Source organism: Lineus longissimus, chromosome 11 (genome assembly GCF_910592395.1).
Source record: "Lineus longissimus chromosome 11, tnLinLong1.2, whole genome shotgun sequence".
In the NCBI taxonomy this organism is placed as follows: Eukaryota; Metazoa; Nemertea; class Pilidiophora; order Heteronemertea; family Lineidae; genus Lineus; species Lineus longissimus.
Genome location: NC_088318.1, coordinates 17058749 through 17076335, shown reverse-complemented (window position 1 = coordinate 17076335; position 17587 = coordinate 17058749). Strand labels below are relative to the sequence as shown.

Sequence of the window (17587 nt, the reverse complement as noted above, 5' to 3'; positions counted from 1 at the left end):
TATTCTGTGGAAAGATTATTAGGACACAAGATGACTTATATAACCTTGCCCAACCCTATAAATCTCTTGCTACAGATTTGTCAGGCCATTCCCCCGGATCGATAACTAACCTTTACATAGTCCAATTAAAAGATGGCTTCCTTTTATATTGCTGGCTTTCTGTCGGATTTAGAAACAAAGGGACACACGCGTCTAATAAAAATGACTTATATTGGATTTTATGGTCGAAGTGTATGCACAGCTTGGTCCATATGGAGAACTTGAGTCAGAGGTTTATTGATAAAATGTAGATGACTCGGGATATCGATCAATGGCAACCACTTGTGCAACAGGTGTGCCAACAAATCAGTTTCAAGTTAAGCGTAGTGCATTTTGCTGTACATTATTTTGAGTTTGCACTGAGAAATGTAGAATGCTTTCAGATAAGCTTTGTCTATATTGAGATGATCAGAAGGATCTGGATAGTTCCACGTTTTGTTGATGGAGGCAGCATTCGTACAAAGGGAAATTCACACGCGTTGTAATGCAATATTCTTAGTCTCAGTTCCACCCATAGTGTGTCATATCAAATGCCAATAAAATATCACATCCGTGAAACCATTCTTATGAGCCTCGGGGAAAAAAATCATTCAGATAACTTCTGTCTATCCCACTCTGAATAAATGACATTTGGAAAACTACTGAGGCAGGCTCGCAATAAAGCGCGTGACCCTCATTCCAAAGCTCTCCATCCATCATCAGCCAAACTGGGGAAAGTTGATACCAATTCAAATTCAAAATTACAACAACGAGTGGTAAACAGAATTCGATGACGCATTCAATATGTGAATCGTATGATAATTCAATTAGAATGAAAGAATTTAGAGACTGAACATGTTGATGAGGGTGATAATGTGTTAATTATGGAGTCTATCAAACTGTTTATTGTACACGTCATCAATATTTATCCAAATAGAAGTCGTATAATTAAATACGGGCGAATACGGAATTCTTATTTCAATTAACATATTCTCCAGCACTGAAAATATTTATGGGCCCAAAGCAGATGCGGGCGTGCGTTTGAACTGTTTAAAATGAGAGAGATATATCCATGCAAATTCGATCTATTAAAGACACCTGTTCGTTTACAGTACGAGAAAAATGTAAATAGCACCAGATAAGGGATGCAAATGACGGCATATTATCAGAATTGCAAATTTTCACACTCCATATCTAGGGTTAAATTCGAGTGTTATCGGGACGTGTTTATGAGCAGGTTCGTGACACGAAGGTGTATAATGTTGAAAGCCCCACAATACTGGGCTCCATACGACCATATTCTGCATTCTAATTGTCGTCCAGTTCAGCTTCGCGCATGCGCACCACCTGCGGTTATCTGATCGATTTCTCCCAGAAATGAATTCTGCAATAATTCAAGCCATTGTTATTCTAGATCTCGATCTTTTCTTTTGTCTGGGGACGGAAGTCCAGCTTGAATTTGACTGATCAAATCGGTTGTCAAAACTACCGCAAGCAATTGAAGATCGGCGAGAATTTTCGCGGTGATGGTGAATTTAGTTAGATATAGCTACAGGTAAGCCAATTATGGAAAAGCACTTTGAGGCAAACGTGCGCTGCATAATAAAAACCTGACTTACTTTGCGATGTTGAGTCCCTTGAAGAACTTGGCAATGTCCTGGTCTGATGACTGCCACGGAAGACCTCGGGCTCTGATCACACAATCCTCATCAACGATGTCCGATCGGTTGCTGCAAAGAAAAAGAGATCACAAGATGTTAAGACTTACTTTAGAAGGGTAACGAGTGAGAAGATTTGGACAGGAATTGTGCCTTCATAAATTACTCATCACAAGGCCTCTCACAAGAGTAGAATCAGGTTTACAAATGGTACCATCAACAATTTCTGATCCGAGAGCTTTCAAAGGAATGATCATGGCCATACATGTAGTTTTACCAACATTAACATCAAAGAGTCCTCGTCAAGAGCTTTCCAAAGAATGGTCTCGTCAATATCGGCCATTGCTATCTTGTGCACCACCAATGGTAGTGGTAGAAGAAGATGAACCTAATCATCGAGAAATTCCCTCCGAAATGTCATGCCAATAGGTTTTGACACTTGATACTTGGCCTCACATTCGGCGATGGAATGAAGATTGAATTGCGCCATCATCGGCATGCTGAACACTTCCATTCAACAATCCACGCGTACAAACACGCGAGGGTCTGATTTGATTGGTGAAGGAAAGGCAAACCAGTGTTTGGTGTCCAGGGAGAGAGGTCCTAATCATATTTGGGCGATGATTACTCATGACTGCCCCTTCCGCCTCCTAATGGCGCTAACGTGGCAAGCTCGTTGGAGGAAATCACTAGCTTCGTGTTGGCACGATGGGACATAATGTCGTTTTATCATCCACTGAAGGCACGACGGGAAGACTGTTGTCCATGACATATTGATACAGTGAGGCGAAGAACGAAGCTAGAGGAAGTCTGATGTTACAATTTCGACGAGAAAGAAAAGGTTGTCGTGGCTGAATATTGAGCGTGTATTCCAGCATCGACCGTCTAAAAGCTGGGAACCCAACGACTGGCCTTATTGCCATATATTTTACCATATTTTATATTGTCCATGACTATCTCTGTTATACCCAATGATGCCGTCAGATGCAGCCATACGCTTTGCCAAGCTCAATTAGAGAACATACAGATAAAGCTGCATTATGGTGGGGCTTTAACGTCGGAAAGATGATTTAACTAAGCTGGGGGAGCCAAGAAATTTATCTGAAAGGACAATTCATTATACCACACGGATATAAAGCACACATCTGTGATTATACTATGTACATATTTTACCACAGAATAAGATAGATGGATAGATAAAAGCATTTTGCTCTGAGTCTGACCTTTTCAAGACAGTTATAATGGCATGACACCGAAGAGAATTCCCCTCTGGGTTAGCTGCCGGATACCTGATCAACCGACGATTCTCTTCAGAACTGCGCTCATTAGCTCAGCAGTTACCATTATGACGGCAATTTGAGGCTCGTCTCTTCCAAGCAGTGTCTTTAACTGAGTAGCGTCTTCAGGGAAAAGACGAGATGTCGGCGAGGGGGGTCCGTGGAAGGCGGAGAAGGACGAGACCGTCTGATGTCAGAAACTTCCAGCGGACTCTGACATTGGTTGCAAGAAATAAGGACAGTAGAGACTTTCGCTATGTCTATGAATACCTTTGAAATGTTGATATTCCTGTATAGTTAAACGATTTTTTGCATAACGCACTACTAGATCGCCCGAGACTTTCCTGAGATTTATAACCAATCGTCCCAGCCAAATGACACCACGGCCATTAAAGCCAGCAATATTGCTTCTCTTTATTAATGGTTTCTGCGCGATCCTCGCGGGGAACATGAGTAGACTAGATAATGAAAAGCACTTCATCAGCCCAGTCAGGAGATGCAAATATTATTATTGTAAATTCATTAATATTCTCCAACAGGTAGGTTGGTAATCAATGTTATTAATGTGTATTCTATACACGGACACTTAATCACTGTAATCTCGTGTCCGTGATAAAAAAGACCCATAAGGACGCTGTATTCAGACAAATCTCTTTGGGGCATGTAAACCGATGTGACTACGGGGTATCCTTCATCGCGATCTTATACTACAGTGTGTATCATATTCCTCATGGTTCCCGTTCCCTGACAGTTCATTGGGTTGACCACAGCTTCACACCCCGGGGGCCCGAGGCCAACCAAGGCGCGTAATAGCTAATAAAATCACAGCCATCGAGGACTATTAATTGAATTTTGTCCTCATTGATTCATCACCAGAGTTGTCTCGATTAATTCAATCATAGTCTACAACATCAATGCATACAGTTGCAACAAGTAGGATGGGGAGAGGCTAACGGTACATTTTGTAAAGTTGTTGCCCTCTCCAATTCGATCAGCGTGTGTCTGTAATTTACTTTGGTCATATTGAGGATAAAGAAAACCAGTCCACGAAAAGCACCTTTCCAACACACCAACGAATGAAGTTGCAAGCTGGTTGGTATTTCTTGGCAAGAAAGACCACGACAGCGTTGACGGCGCTGGACCATAAAGACCTGATAGAGGATACATGAATATTAATAGCTGTACACCGTCGTTGACTTTAGCATTAGGTAGCCATTTGGCATTTGACGATGGCAATTTCCGTTCAATGATATTGGCTGAATATTTGTTTATTGTGGAGGGATATTAGTTTTGAGAGTACGGGGGCAATAAGACAAGTCGTCTGGTCTTTCCACGGAAGCTTCCGTGTCGACATTACTATTTATCTTTATGTATCGTCTGTCGAAACATGGAAAACGGCGCGTTTGCTGTGGTGAAACGAGTCTCATTCCAATTCAACGCAATTCGGGTTCTCTGATCAAACAACCAGGACTGCCAATTTGCAGAGGGAAAATCCCATCAACCAATGGAAACACGCTATGTGGCGACGAGTTCGGATTGGTTCCTTGGTTATTCTAATCGGCCATCTTTCAGCGGGTTGGCTGGTCGATCCGAAAGCAAACCAAATGTTTCCATCTACTGAGATGGAGATAGGGGATTTGGAGGTTACATTCTGATACTTCGCAACAACCAGCAGGCCCTTATGCTTTGCAGATACCGCCATTTTATTTCAACTACACTGCAGGTCCCGCATACTGCCCCACTTTTCATATGCATGATAATGCTTGATATACGCCCGGGATATACGCAGGCCTATCAGACGGAATCGATTTGCATAGTCGCCATATGTTACTGTCAGACTCTACACAGGCTTAGAAGGTTTATTGATAAGCCATGTGAAATATGCAAATACGATTGTGCCGGATAGATAAGGCGGCAGCTGGCATGTCAATGGAGTCGCACTCGCATGCTTTGTGGGGCACGCGATGGGGGAGAGCAGCATCAGCTCTAAGGACTGTTTGGGCCGTACAAGGCAAATGTCATTCCCAGTGGTGAGAAGGTCAACTTACGTAGTTGTTCCACAAGTCCATGGTCAGCAAACCAAAATGCACCTTTAAGAAGTCTTGAACGGATGATTTTGATATAGGTCATTGCAGTACTTAAAGGTTTTTAGCGTATTGTTCCCTCTATTGAAGGTTTGTTAAAGCTGACAGACACTCGAGATATATCATCATTGTCCTGGCGTGTCTTGTGAAAAGGTGAACCAATCTCTAGGAGGTCAACGATAGGCTTAACATTGCTCTATTGTGACGGATGACAAAGTTTTCTCGTTAAATTGTATCTTTGTGATATGATATTAATATTCCGAATAGGGATGGTATTTCGAGGTAGTCGAATACAAAAGCAAGTGTGCATATTTGGAGTCAACTGATCAAGGCATTGTGTTTGATGTGTACACCAAACCAATTCAAGCATGACAGAAATGATAAACATGGGCATAATAAACCTAGGATTGTTATGATCCGATCTGAAATACCTTTATATAGTCTTACCAAATGAATAACACAAGATTCAATATGATAATAATATTGCACAACCAACGGCCATGATAGTATATTTCGTGTCTGAGGTCAAGGATGAGAGTTTCGTCAAGTTGTCGATTTCATGTCCTTGTTGAACTCGAGATGCTTTCACACTGATTGAAGACTACATAATCCAATGCATGAATACACATAAGACCCAGGGATCAATTGAAACTACATATATAAACATAAGCCTCAGATTAACGTGAAAGATGTCAGTGGATAAATCACGAACTGTCACGTAGAGACGCTGTAATGTGTCACGCGACGAGAAGTGATCTCCCTCTTGGGAGGTGGGTTTGTTGATGATGGGTACACAGGCCATGGCTAGACATTGCTTTACAGATGCACGTTACAGCGTACATGTGGTATGACGAATAATAGACAGCAAGGTATTCCGAATTATGGTCAGGCAACAACCACAGAGTCAAGAATCTAAGCTACTTATATTTCAGTCCAGAATCCACTAGTGACAAATTAACAATATATCATGAAAGGAACTAGACAGCATTACATATATTGCTAAGAAGTTTGTGAGAAAAACAAGAGTGGAGAGGTATCTCTACCTTGAGAAAACTTACTAAGAATATGATATCAACGCTGTTTTTTTATTTTTTTACAAAACTTACCAAATGCCCGGCTCTAATCTGTGATTGACTACTTCAGCTGATAGAAAGGTGTGGCCTGAAAATAGATGACCAAAGGTTGTGAAAGAATCGATTCTTGACGGAAAATTTTCCGATTTTGACACGTATTCTGTTGTGTTGTGTACAATAGATTAGGGGTAAATCGTTCACCTCAGTGCAAGACTCACGATTAACGCTTCTATAAAATGACTCCTCATCAGTTGATGAATTATCCAAGACTTTATCTGATGCAAGTTACTGTACGCGTTTTCATAAACATCCTCCCCGATCTGTATCAATCTGTTTCTCATGCGAATGATTTCTGACAAACTGATGAATGAAATATCGCAAGTCAAAATTGATCAATTTCAATTCGGGGAGCGTATGATCATTCATCGGTTCCGTGAAAGCCGGCAGTAGATTTCATTTGGGGAAAGATAGGTTTACATAGAAGATCAGGAAATACACCACAGCTGGAGATTTCAAAGCATTGCTAAGGTTACTGTCACTGAGAGTTGAAGGCCGTCGTTGAACATATTCGACTACATGTAAGAGCGGATACAACATAAATGGAATTCCAATAAGAGGATTAGCTCGAAGATTTTGTCAACATCGCTTTTCAGAGGGCCGACATCGATCAGTGATGGCTTCTTACCGTCGTTGATGAGTCTGTGAATGATCCTTCCCATCTCCTGGCACTGTCTGACTCCATACTCCACTGACTGGTCTTCTTCCAACCCTAAATCTGAGCAAAGCGGTCAAGGAAAACTTTGGACGAAAGCCAAGATAAAGAAAACAAAAGGAGGGCATTTTTTTCATTTTTTCAGAGGTTTATCGTTTTCAAACAAAAAATAACACAACAAAGGAAACAATAACGCGAATACTTTTTTCGTTCTTGATAACCCGAAGCTGAATTGAGGGCGAAATATCTCTAGTCAACATTTCTCTGGAGGCTGTTGTCGTTTTCTTCTCCAATTTGAGCAAGTTTATATCTTCACGGACCTATTTTGATGTCCGTGATACAAAGAGAAACAAAGAGTCCAGCGCAGCAATAGATTGAAAATTCAATAGGTTATTTACCGTTCATATCTATCGCAGAAATCTTTATTGATCAATTTGCTTTTCTGCTCTCGGAAACAAAATGGCCGCAGGTTCAAGTGGCGAAGCCGCCAATGGATGGTTAAACAAATGCAAAGATCAACATGAGTGCGTGTGTTGAAGATCGCACAGCGCTACTGTGAAATCAACACGTGTTTTTGCCCGCACGTGGCCTGCTGAAAGGACAGGATGTCCGCGCGTACTCGAAACTGTTTTACGGTTTATTAATTCAGTCTTGAATAAATATCATAATTGATAACACAGGGCCAACGACCAACAGGTTTACCTCCAGAAAGTTGCGAATTGTGGCACAACATTGGGAGAACCAAAAGAAGAACCGATCGTCACGCGGGCGACCGACCTTCTTCATGCTGGTATCATGGACCGGTATGGTTACCGACAACCGCAAATTTCTGATAACTGAGTCTGACTCACTACTATGATGTTAATTTTAAGTTAGGGTGTAGGGGTTCCGCAGATTGGTTCAGTCTGAGCAGAGAGGATCCGATGGCCAAATGACACGCCATACTGATGAAAATAGCCGACAGTAAATCTGTTGAATGTAGCCTGGTCGATCAGTCAATGGGTGAAATCGGACAAAATCAATGGTTCAATTTACATAACATGTCGCAATAAAACCAACCAAGCGGAAGACGAACACGTGACGCAAATTGGTAAACAATGGCCGCCGCCGGAAATACACCGATTAACCCCGATTGTCAATTTCCGGTCGGCTGTCTTCTGTGGTGTACTTCTGTCGCGCAGCTCGTCTCAATGACCTCTTGCTTTTATTCAAAGCGAAATGAGATGAGATTGTACGGTTCTTCAACTGAGAGCCAACGACGGGCAAAAATCTGCAATGTGATGATAAATTGGAACCTCAAATGTACTTTATGTGCAAGTAAATGAAGCTCCAAAAGCTTCTTCCAGTGCAAAGGTCTTCTAACCTTAAAGTGGGCTGTGCTACGTTACAAAAAATTGACGCCTTCAAATATTTGCTGTGTTGCAACAAAATTATCCTTTTACAGTTACAGAGCAGTTGGAGAACTAATTATTCCAGCGCAGTGGGTTTTTATTTCCACTAACTCGTCTATGGCGTACACGTCTGGAAAAAAAGCCAACCGAGAAAAAAGCCATTTCGAACCCGACGGTAAATAAGAATGGGAATCAACAAGGCTAACCTTTGAAACGAAATGTATGACATTAGGAGGACGCGGAGTCCGGTAAGGCTTATTACTCTAGTACACACTACACTTCCATGGATAGCTGAGATCTGGCTGAAAGGCATGCGTCTGACAAATCCCGATTAACTTAGCAGCTACCAGGCTCATAATCAGATTTAGATGGCAGATTTCACTAAGACTAGGGGAAGGATTTGTATGCTTGTAAGAGCTTGTGCATTATGCTGAGATTCTTTGACTATCATATCTATGATGCTTGTCACTGGCTTAATGATGGCATGGAGACGGCAACTCAGTACTGACTGCCAGTAGTATGCCTAATTATATATACCCGATATACGAGTCACTCTGAGCAACAATTTTCAACTGATGCCTTTCCAATAGAATCTTGGATATCAGAGTTCATGAAAGTGTATCGGCATTGCTATAGTTAATGTTAATGAAATGAGACATATATATTGCCTCGAATCTCGCCTGGGAATACATGTACGTGTATTCATTTGATAGGTCAAACGTTTCGTCTTGCTATGCTATGCTAAGTATAAAGGGACGCTGCTTTAGTTATGATACACCAGAAACAACGATGCTTTGTGATAAAGAATTTGGATGAAAAACTACGACAGTACAAAAGAGGAGAGAGATTAACGCTTGAAATGGAAACCGATACTGACGTATTACCAGGCCAAACATGGCCATCAAAAGAGCACTGCCTTGTGCACGAACTTCCATCAGACTGGTTGAAATATGTTGATATCAGTCACCAGCAAACAGAAAGTGGTAAATTACATCAGGGCAAGCATTTCAGATTGGGGTTTCGGGGGGGGGGGTTGCAAAAACTCCCTGCTGATTCTAGATCGGCGTGTGATTCAAATGTCCAATGACCAGTAGCAATATGGTACATATCGGCACCGCTGGAACATGTGCAGGTGATGAACAAGTTCTGCCAACAGGTCGTTCTTGTTAAGTTCCCACATCGAGCCGGCATGCCGTCAACCATCAAGCATCTGCGGTGCGCGCGTTCCCGCCATCTCAAGATACCGTCAGCCCCTGAAGTGACCCTTCAACATCCAATTCACCTGGAGAACCAAGTGAAGATACATGCCACTTGACAGGGAGAGTTTCAATTAAACTCGTACATACGGATGATCACACGGGGCTGGGTGGGAATTGCCTGTGAACAATATTGACACGCTTGACAAGTGGAATTCAACCTGGTGACAAGCTGATGAATTAGACGGTAGCTCCGTAGCATGACCGGTTCCTGGAAGTCTAAGCAATACATTCGTATGCAGTTTCGTTACTCAACTATTCCAATCGGATTGGTTACCATTAGCATTTTGTGGCACCCTCAATGTCTCCGGAAGTACGTTTTGCGATATTTTCACGCGCAAAGGGTGACTAGAATACAGAAGAAAGCACGACCACTTTGACCATATTTTACCATTTAAAGAACATGAAGAAGGCATTATTAGCAAACGCTGAGTGTCTCACCCTGCAGAGCACACGCGCTCTCCCGCTGACCTCTCAAATACACCTGTTGCATTGCCACGACACGTGTCGTCGATTTGCGACCGGTCGGCCTCGGAGAGATGAATATCGTCTCCAGAAGTCTACTTGACCATTCATGACAGCTGCAGCAGTGTATAAAAAGAATACTCTTAAGGCAGGAGACGAGGTTGCGTGTATACACTGTATTTTTTTCTCATTTTTCAAGCACTTTGCTTATTTCATGAAACCCATCTGTATACTACTATTTACATGATTGCATGCGATGCATGTAATGCTTGTAATGATAAGTTGGAATATAATGCACTGAGGGCTTGCCAAACACTCTTAACGCATTTCAATTTTAGCCTAGGAGCTTTTGAAATTGTATGTACAATGCACCCAGTTGTACACGATTTCTACAAGATTGCACATGCATCGCATGTCTAGCTAGGATGAAACATAGTAGGCACAGCTTGTCAAACACTTGCTGCATTTCCATTTAGGACGAGAGAAGCTGTTGAAACAAGGCACAGCTGGATAAAGGAGGGGTATTCTCGCGTTTCTGCGAGGAACCCGAGACAGGCGAGAGGTTTGTCAAGAATGGATCAGCTGATAACACCACGTGTTGTTTCGGTGAAGTTGCATGGGTCGATACTCGATTGCCCAGGGTGTCATGTATTGTCGCTTGTTTTATGTATTGAATTTTAAATCCTGACCGGTTTTCTGATACACTCAATCTACAAATCACATACATGCATGACGAAATATCGAAATCTACCAATGCCGGAGCAATCTCATGTTGAAATTAAGAACATTATGTATGGCGTTGTGGGGTCATGTTGAAAGCGTACTATACCGGAATCATGCAGACTGTCCCTCGTCTCGCATTGAAGAGCTAACACGAGAACCACCGAGTCAAAAAATCATATTTTCAACATCAGCCTTGGTCGTCATCTCATCTAGGTCGTGCATTCTTCAGAAAACAAGAATGTTCAATAAATCTTCTTGCTCACACCGGTTCTGAATGCGGATCTTGTCTGGGTTTGAGAGTTGAGGTCATCCTGGCTATGGTCTTTTATGACAAAGACTACTAGGGAGTCATATCATGAACTGTATTTGTAATGCAAATGGCGAAAAACCCGACAACCATTGTAGGTGTCATTGGGTCTGTGACTGCCGCCATTTTGTTGGTACGGTCAGATGAAGACCACTTGTGTCCTCTACCATTGCAAATTGGTAGGAGGGTCAGAAGTCTTTAAGGACAGTTCTCGTTAAAACGCTTAAGAAATTGGTGTGCTATGAATGGCCCGGTAAAAACCTAAGGCGGGAATAAGCTTTCATTGATAAATCTAAGGAGTTTCAAGAACCCCAAATCACTAGTAAGGTTCATAGGATACTGGTCTGTCATTGGTTTAGGTCTCCTTATCATTTACATACTCCAATATCCAGAAATATAACAATATTTACGATAACTTTTTATGTTTTTGACATTATTTGCGACCATTATCGATAACGCGCTCCATGCGGATTCGTAAGGTACTATTATAGTATAACACCATGCCTCGTCAAGTTACCTCGCTTGCGGAGCCACCTGGGTGACCCACGTGCTTAGACTCATAGTAAACATTGTAGTAGAAATATGCTAATGACTATCCCTTACATGTATATGGAAACCGAAGTAGTTGAATATTTTCACTGCAGGTGTCTCTGATAGTCACGTGGATTGACGAGCAATCTCCTTTAACCCAATATGCGATCATGATTGACGCTTCGTTGGATATCTCGCTTTGGTCAAGAAGACAACAGAAGGACATTTCGTGGTCGAAGGCACCAGTTCCTTTGCTAAAGTGGCAGCGAAAAAGGATCGACCCATGCGAACTAAAGGTGACAAGCCAAAGTCAACCGATGATAAATGAATTGTTGCTTGTCGCTCCTTGCCTGGCTTTGCGCTTTTCTTGCAATTGAAGTCAGCCGGACAGGTTGTTCGTGAAGAATCGCTACGTACCCTCTCAGGCTTTCAAGACATCATCTCAAGCGGACAGGTGCTCGCCAAGCGCATTCAGGAACCCAGTGGAAGATGGTCCAATTAGCAATGACAATGGGACCGATTATACGGATTAACTCTAAATCATCAGGTTACCTGTTGATGTCAATCGTGTCATTATTCTTAGAATGACCAGTGATGTAAGAATTCTTCTTCGAGTTACATGTAGTGACACAATGGTTGAGGCCATAAAAGGAACCATGCATACTCTTCAATAGGCAATGATTGCTAATGATAGGGTATTCTTCATTCGCATTGGCTTGACACGTTGAAGGGAATGAATTGTTATGGTGCATGTAATGCTCTATGTTCCCACTTGCAACAAACGGAATGTGTACTAGCTTGAACGAAGGTCGGGACTGAGGAATGTTCAGGATTGCTTCGCCCACACAATCACTTCGATAAACGCCAATTAATCTGCAAAGCTCTTCTCACGTTGTGTTTCGTGACGAAGATATTTGTCGCCTCTGAGAAGTGACAGTTTCACCACAACACAGTGAAGTTGTTACAAGTACTGCCCTTTTTGCTATGAATCATATCAAATGTATCTGAGATGACAAGATATTAGCAGCAAAGCAGCAAACCATTTCTGTATCGTAATGCCAAGTTTATACTTTATAACATATGAGTTATTTTACAGGATCAATGTAGCCTCTCTGAGGTAGATGAAGTCAGATGGACTTCACTTCGAAACGTGCTATTGGGCTAATCGAGCCTCCTGCTTTAGGATGAAGTGTTCATTAAGTCGTTATGTGGCGTTTCCACGTATCGAGCAGACGACCGCTGAGTGATGCAACGATGATACAGAGTGACAGACAGCATCACAACAGTGTCACTAGAAAAACACCCTCACTATCGATCAATTTGTCTGGCTGTGTCAAATAGCCGCATCATCCTGTTATGGAGAGCTATTACATGTGATGGAAATGGTGATTAGGTTTGCAACAGACTCGGCAAAAGCTCCCGTGAAAGGACCCTTTGCAGGCCATTTACATTGACACAAGTAGACCTCTTGCTCAGTTCCCTTGTACGACCTTTCCAAGGTCGATGAAAACGAAGATGGGGCCTCATTGCTTTACACTTCCGGCAAAGAGCTTCTGCACGAAAAATAAGATAAAGATAGTTGCCCATAGTCTTGCACCAAATCAATCAAAAAAGTTTCCAAAATGTTCAAAAAAATTTCACCCCACTGTAAAAAACAGCAAACTGTCACACATTCACAGGCAGAACACATCAAGCCCGATTTAATCTTATAAATGTGTTACCAGTGGAGGACCAAAACAATGTCCATGTCGGGCAGCATTGGAACAGCTCGGTAACAGCTTTGGCGGTCTGTGCCACGAGCCATTCTCCTAAAAAGTAAGCCAGGTACCGGCTGGACCGAATTCATGTTACCATCAGTATGAATAGAGTCACTTCCAAAGGACTTGGATACATAAACGCCATATGTGCTGCTCAGTTGACCTAGGGTGAAGATCCTCTTATTGAAGCTGGCACCAGCTGGGGCCCGGACAATAGCCTCTCAAACACATGTAGATGCACTGCTCTCATATATTCAATTACGGCCTAACCAATCTCCTTTATCATTCCGCAGCCACGCATTAGCTATTCTAGAGTTTTATTGCCAATGATGTACAATAATTTGCACAACTTCCCTCGAGAGATGAATGAAATATCACCCGTCAAGAATCTGAGTAGAGGAAGAATATGCGGCATATGCATCAAAACCACTGACTGCCTTCTGCATAATTCCTAGCAGTGACGAAGAAATGCCTTTCAATAAAGAAATAGACTTTCTGTCCACCAATTTTTGTGACTTGCGCTGATGGGAATTAGTAATGTTTAACTGCATTCCTAGCATAGAGTGATTTGATGTATTCCGAGTGCAGCCCCAGTGGGTGAAGCCAAAGAAAGAACTGAAAATCTAAGCTTGTCTCATTCAAAACCTCAGATACACGAAGCCCTGTCAGCACAACATTTCACCGATCCGAGTGACACGTTCTGTCTCTCGCGATCTCACACGAATGACAAAACTATTTAATGAGACACTGAATGATCACATCCCATGCTTTATATCAATAAATTCAATTACACAAGTTGTCGGCCATAAGTGACATTCGCTGTCGTAATTCAGAAAAACCCGAGATTTCTTACGTTTGGATTGTCTCCATGGATCCGTATCAGTAATTGGCTCTTTAACCCTTGATGTACCAACATCTTTGGTGAGATTACAAGTACGCCGATGTAACCATATGTACAAACAAATCGTTCAACTATATGTACATTTCAAATTATTTTGTTCGAATTTGAAGAACATGACAAAATAGTCCGCTTCACAACCTCACTGGCTGGGAAAAAAATCCGAAAAACCAAAGCTGGTCAAATATGCATGGCATTGATATCAATATTGATTGAGCCATGAAGGCTACGGTGCATCCGTTCCAGGTCACGTGGCCTCATCACCCAAGTCGAATTAATTAAACAATAAAATCGCTACCGAATCCATTGCAGGTTCCCGGAACGGAAGTCAGTGAAGGCAGTGACAGACAGAATGAGAAAATGGGGGAAATTAACATGAAGAACAAACAGTGCGCTCAACAGGCTGTTGAAATAATATCGCCAGTGCTCATTGTTCATGGATTACCTTTCTCAATGAACAAGCCAAGACAATGGTTCAGGGGCGCTGCAATAAAACGACAGCCTGCGCTGATTGAGGGATTCGCCAATAATTAAAAATCTAACATGCTATGTGCACAGCTGTGGGAGGTCCCAATGGAGAGTGCCAGTGATATCAGGACTACATTAGCGGCGTAACAATAACTGCCTTCAGATCACACCAATATGACAATATGGCCGCCGTTGTACCCGGATGTTGCAACGACGTATCACGCACGGGGACAATGGAACATGGTTTTGATATCTAAATCTCATTTGTGATTTATTTATCTCCTATCGCTTTGGGAATTCATAAATTTGGTTAGAACTGTTGCTTCGCTAATAAGGCTTGCCGCGGACGTGCTTCGCACTTGTAGCCCATAATGCAAGCCACACAAGCTGCTGAATACGTAAAATTGTCAACAATTTATTATGATGTCATCAGCGAGTCACTTCGCCCTGGCGATTGCGAATCTTGCTGACGTATCGGTCATACGGCGGTTTTTAGGATATATTTTGCCACAACTTTTTCAATTTAGTATGAAGTTACTAAATTGGAATGTGAGTGATATCTTTTTTAACTGCTTAGTGTTGTGCAATATTTCAAATTGCTTTACCTCTAACTGATCAAAATGAGGAACCAGACAGTTCAAATTAAAAAAAAATTACCACATGTTTGATATTGAATAACATCACCATGGAGTGACAGTCCGTCATGATGCAACTAACTGTACTGGATGCCCCCTTATTTATATAAACACAAAATCTGCATTTATGTTGAAGATAGCGACTGCCAACGGGCTAATGAAAATCGTATAACTGTTCGTCCTTGGGTTTGACGTGATAGGGCTCGATGGAGATGATTACAATCAATCAAACCTAATTAAATCATCTTTGAAATGATAATTAAACTCGTCATCGGGATACTATCAGACAGATTAATCGTATAGACGGAAGCGACAGTGTGGTGCATCATGGGATGAACTATGTGGAAATATCAAACCAAGACACATGGAATTTTGCACGTCATCCCGCCAAACGCCAATAATCTTGGTTGAAACGAAACTTGCAATATGATGTGAAAATAGTACACAATTGCCACGTTATCACCATGCCGTTGATTATTGACAATAAAACCCAATATGACATTCACATCACGTCGCTGGACCGCAACATGTACTCTGCCTCTCATATTTCCCACTGGAGGCTTCTAAGTGCCTGTAACCATGTCTGGATGACAAGGCAGCATTAAAGCACAGACCTACAGCTCCATTGGGTGTCATAATCACACGATCGTCTCCTTCCAGCGTGATTAAAGTTTCAGTAGTTAGTGTCATGAGCGACAGCGTTGTCATTCAAAATTGTAGCTAGTGTAATGGACGGGAGAAAAAATACAATTACAGTTGAAATATGTAAAGTTCTTCCAACATGAGCAGTAGATTTAAATATTGCCTCCCCAGCGTCTTAGTTATCCAATCAGTAACTTGTTTTTCATCTGAGCACTGTCAAAATACCCTGCTCACGCATCCCCGTGATCGTTCAACCTCACGAACAGGCGCGTGTCTACCTTCCAGCAAAGCCGGCGTCTTCCCGAGGCCATCATTGACACTGATTGGCCTCTAAGCATTCTGAGATCGCCAAGATCAGATAATCAGAGCTGCATTCCCGAAAGGCCGCAGGAATATAATGGACTGGTCAAGATCGTAATGGTCTGCAGTGCACTACAATCAGGGCATCTGTCGCTGACAGCCACCGGAGCCATCGAATTACATTAAGACCAACTTTTGTCAATTTGCCATTGACATATTTCTTCTAACCACGATTGTCATGGTATTAATTGCTTGGGAGTCTTAATTTTTAACAATGACATATCAGATCGTAATGTTAGCTTCCTTCGGGTGAGGTGTTTAAAAATGTGAAAAGAATAGCTACGGATTCGTCTTCTTAGAAGGTATCTCAGTGACATTGCTACAAGAAAGAAACATTGAACCTCTGACACGTCATCGAAAAGAACCGTTGGAACCAGGAGTCGCTTCAATCGGTTTAAGGTCAGTTTCCGGTGCAGCGGCAAAAGCGGGAAACCGCACGGATTTCACAGGCGCATGGGATTTAATTTCTGTACAAAAATGATACCAAATACAAAGCTAGCAAGCAAGCAAATGATTGTAGTGTTTGCTGGATACGTTCCGTCGAAACATGCATGCATCAGGGAATGCTGCACTTATACTACCATAGAATTCTGATTTTCGCTAGCCTCTTTGCGGCAGAAACCTTCAAGTGCTCGTGACTATAGCATTGCCACAGGGTTCTGGCCAGAAACCTGTCGACAGCTTGAGTTTTTTTCGAATGATAGACGAACGTGAGAAAATTATTCTAATAAAATTTCCATATCTCCAGAGTGGATTTCATGCAGAGAGATATCAAACGCGCTTTTTCTTCCGGCGGAAAGTAGGATCTGATCAGATTAAATCCGTCTTGCCTGAGATATGTCACAAATGAATGAATCGGTGGAGAGAAGGAAATTATTACTTTGAGTTTCTTGTTTTGCGTGGGTAATTGGTTCTCAGTCTTGTGACTTTATTGTGACTTATATTGCTTTGACGATTAAAAAAATCACCATTTTCCATTAACAATGGCACTGAATGTTATTACTAATAGTGGATCGTTCCGTGGGGTTTTAAAGAAGAGTTGGGCTGACATCTTTCCAGATGATTTGTAAATTCATGAATTGGGATTTTGATTGGCAATTTCGTCAGTGACAATCAATTTGTCGTCTTGTTTTGATTAGCCAGATATTCAAATGAGCACATTGGTGCCCGGGCTCAGTTTCGGGCATTTTGAATATATATCATCATGGTTAACATTTCTTCTCGAAAAGGTAAGCATCTTGCTCGTCTTAGTCATTCAAGTCAGGCAGGCGGTCATAGGAATCCGATTAGAATTCACCCAAACAACTCCTCCGCAAATATCCATTGCAATGT

At 42.0% G+C, this 17587-nt stretch overlaps 1 protein-coding gene across 1 annotated transcript in view; it reads right to left on the bottom strand.

Annotated features, from left to right (window-relative positions):
* LOC135496372 (epithelial splicing regulatory protein 1-like) overlaps positions 1–17587 on the bottom strand; it is a 53170-nt gene that overhangs the window by 17899 nt on the left and 17684 nt on the right. The window contains exons 4-6 of the mRNA XM_064785661.1: positions 6796–6885; positions 6144–6198; positions 1638–1748 (exon numbers count right to left, since the gene is read on the bottom strand). Coding sequence (XP_064641731.1) covers positions 1638–1748; positions 6144–6198; positions 6796–6885 — 256 coding nt within the window. The remainder of the gene's footprint in view (positions 1–1637; positions 1749–6143; positions 6199–6795; positions 6886–17587) is intronic.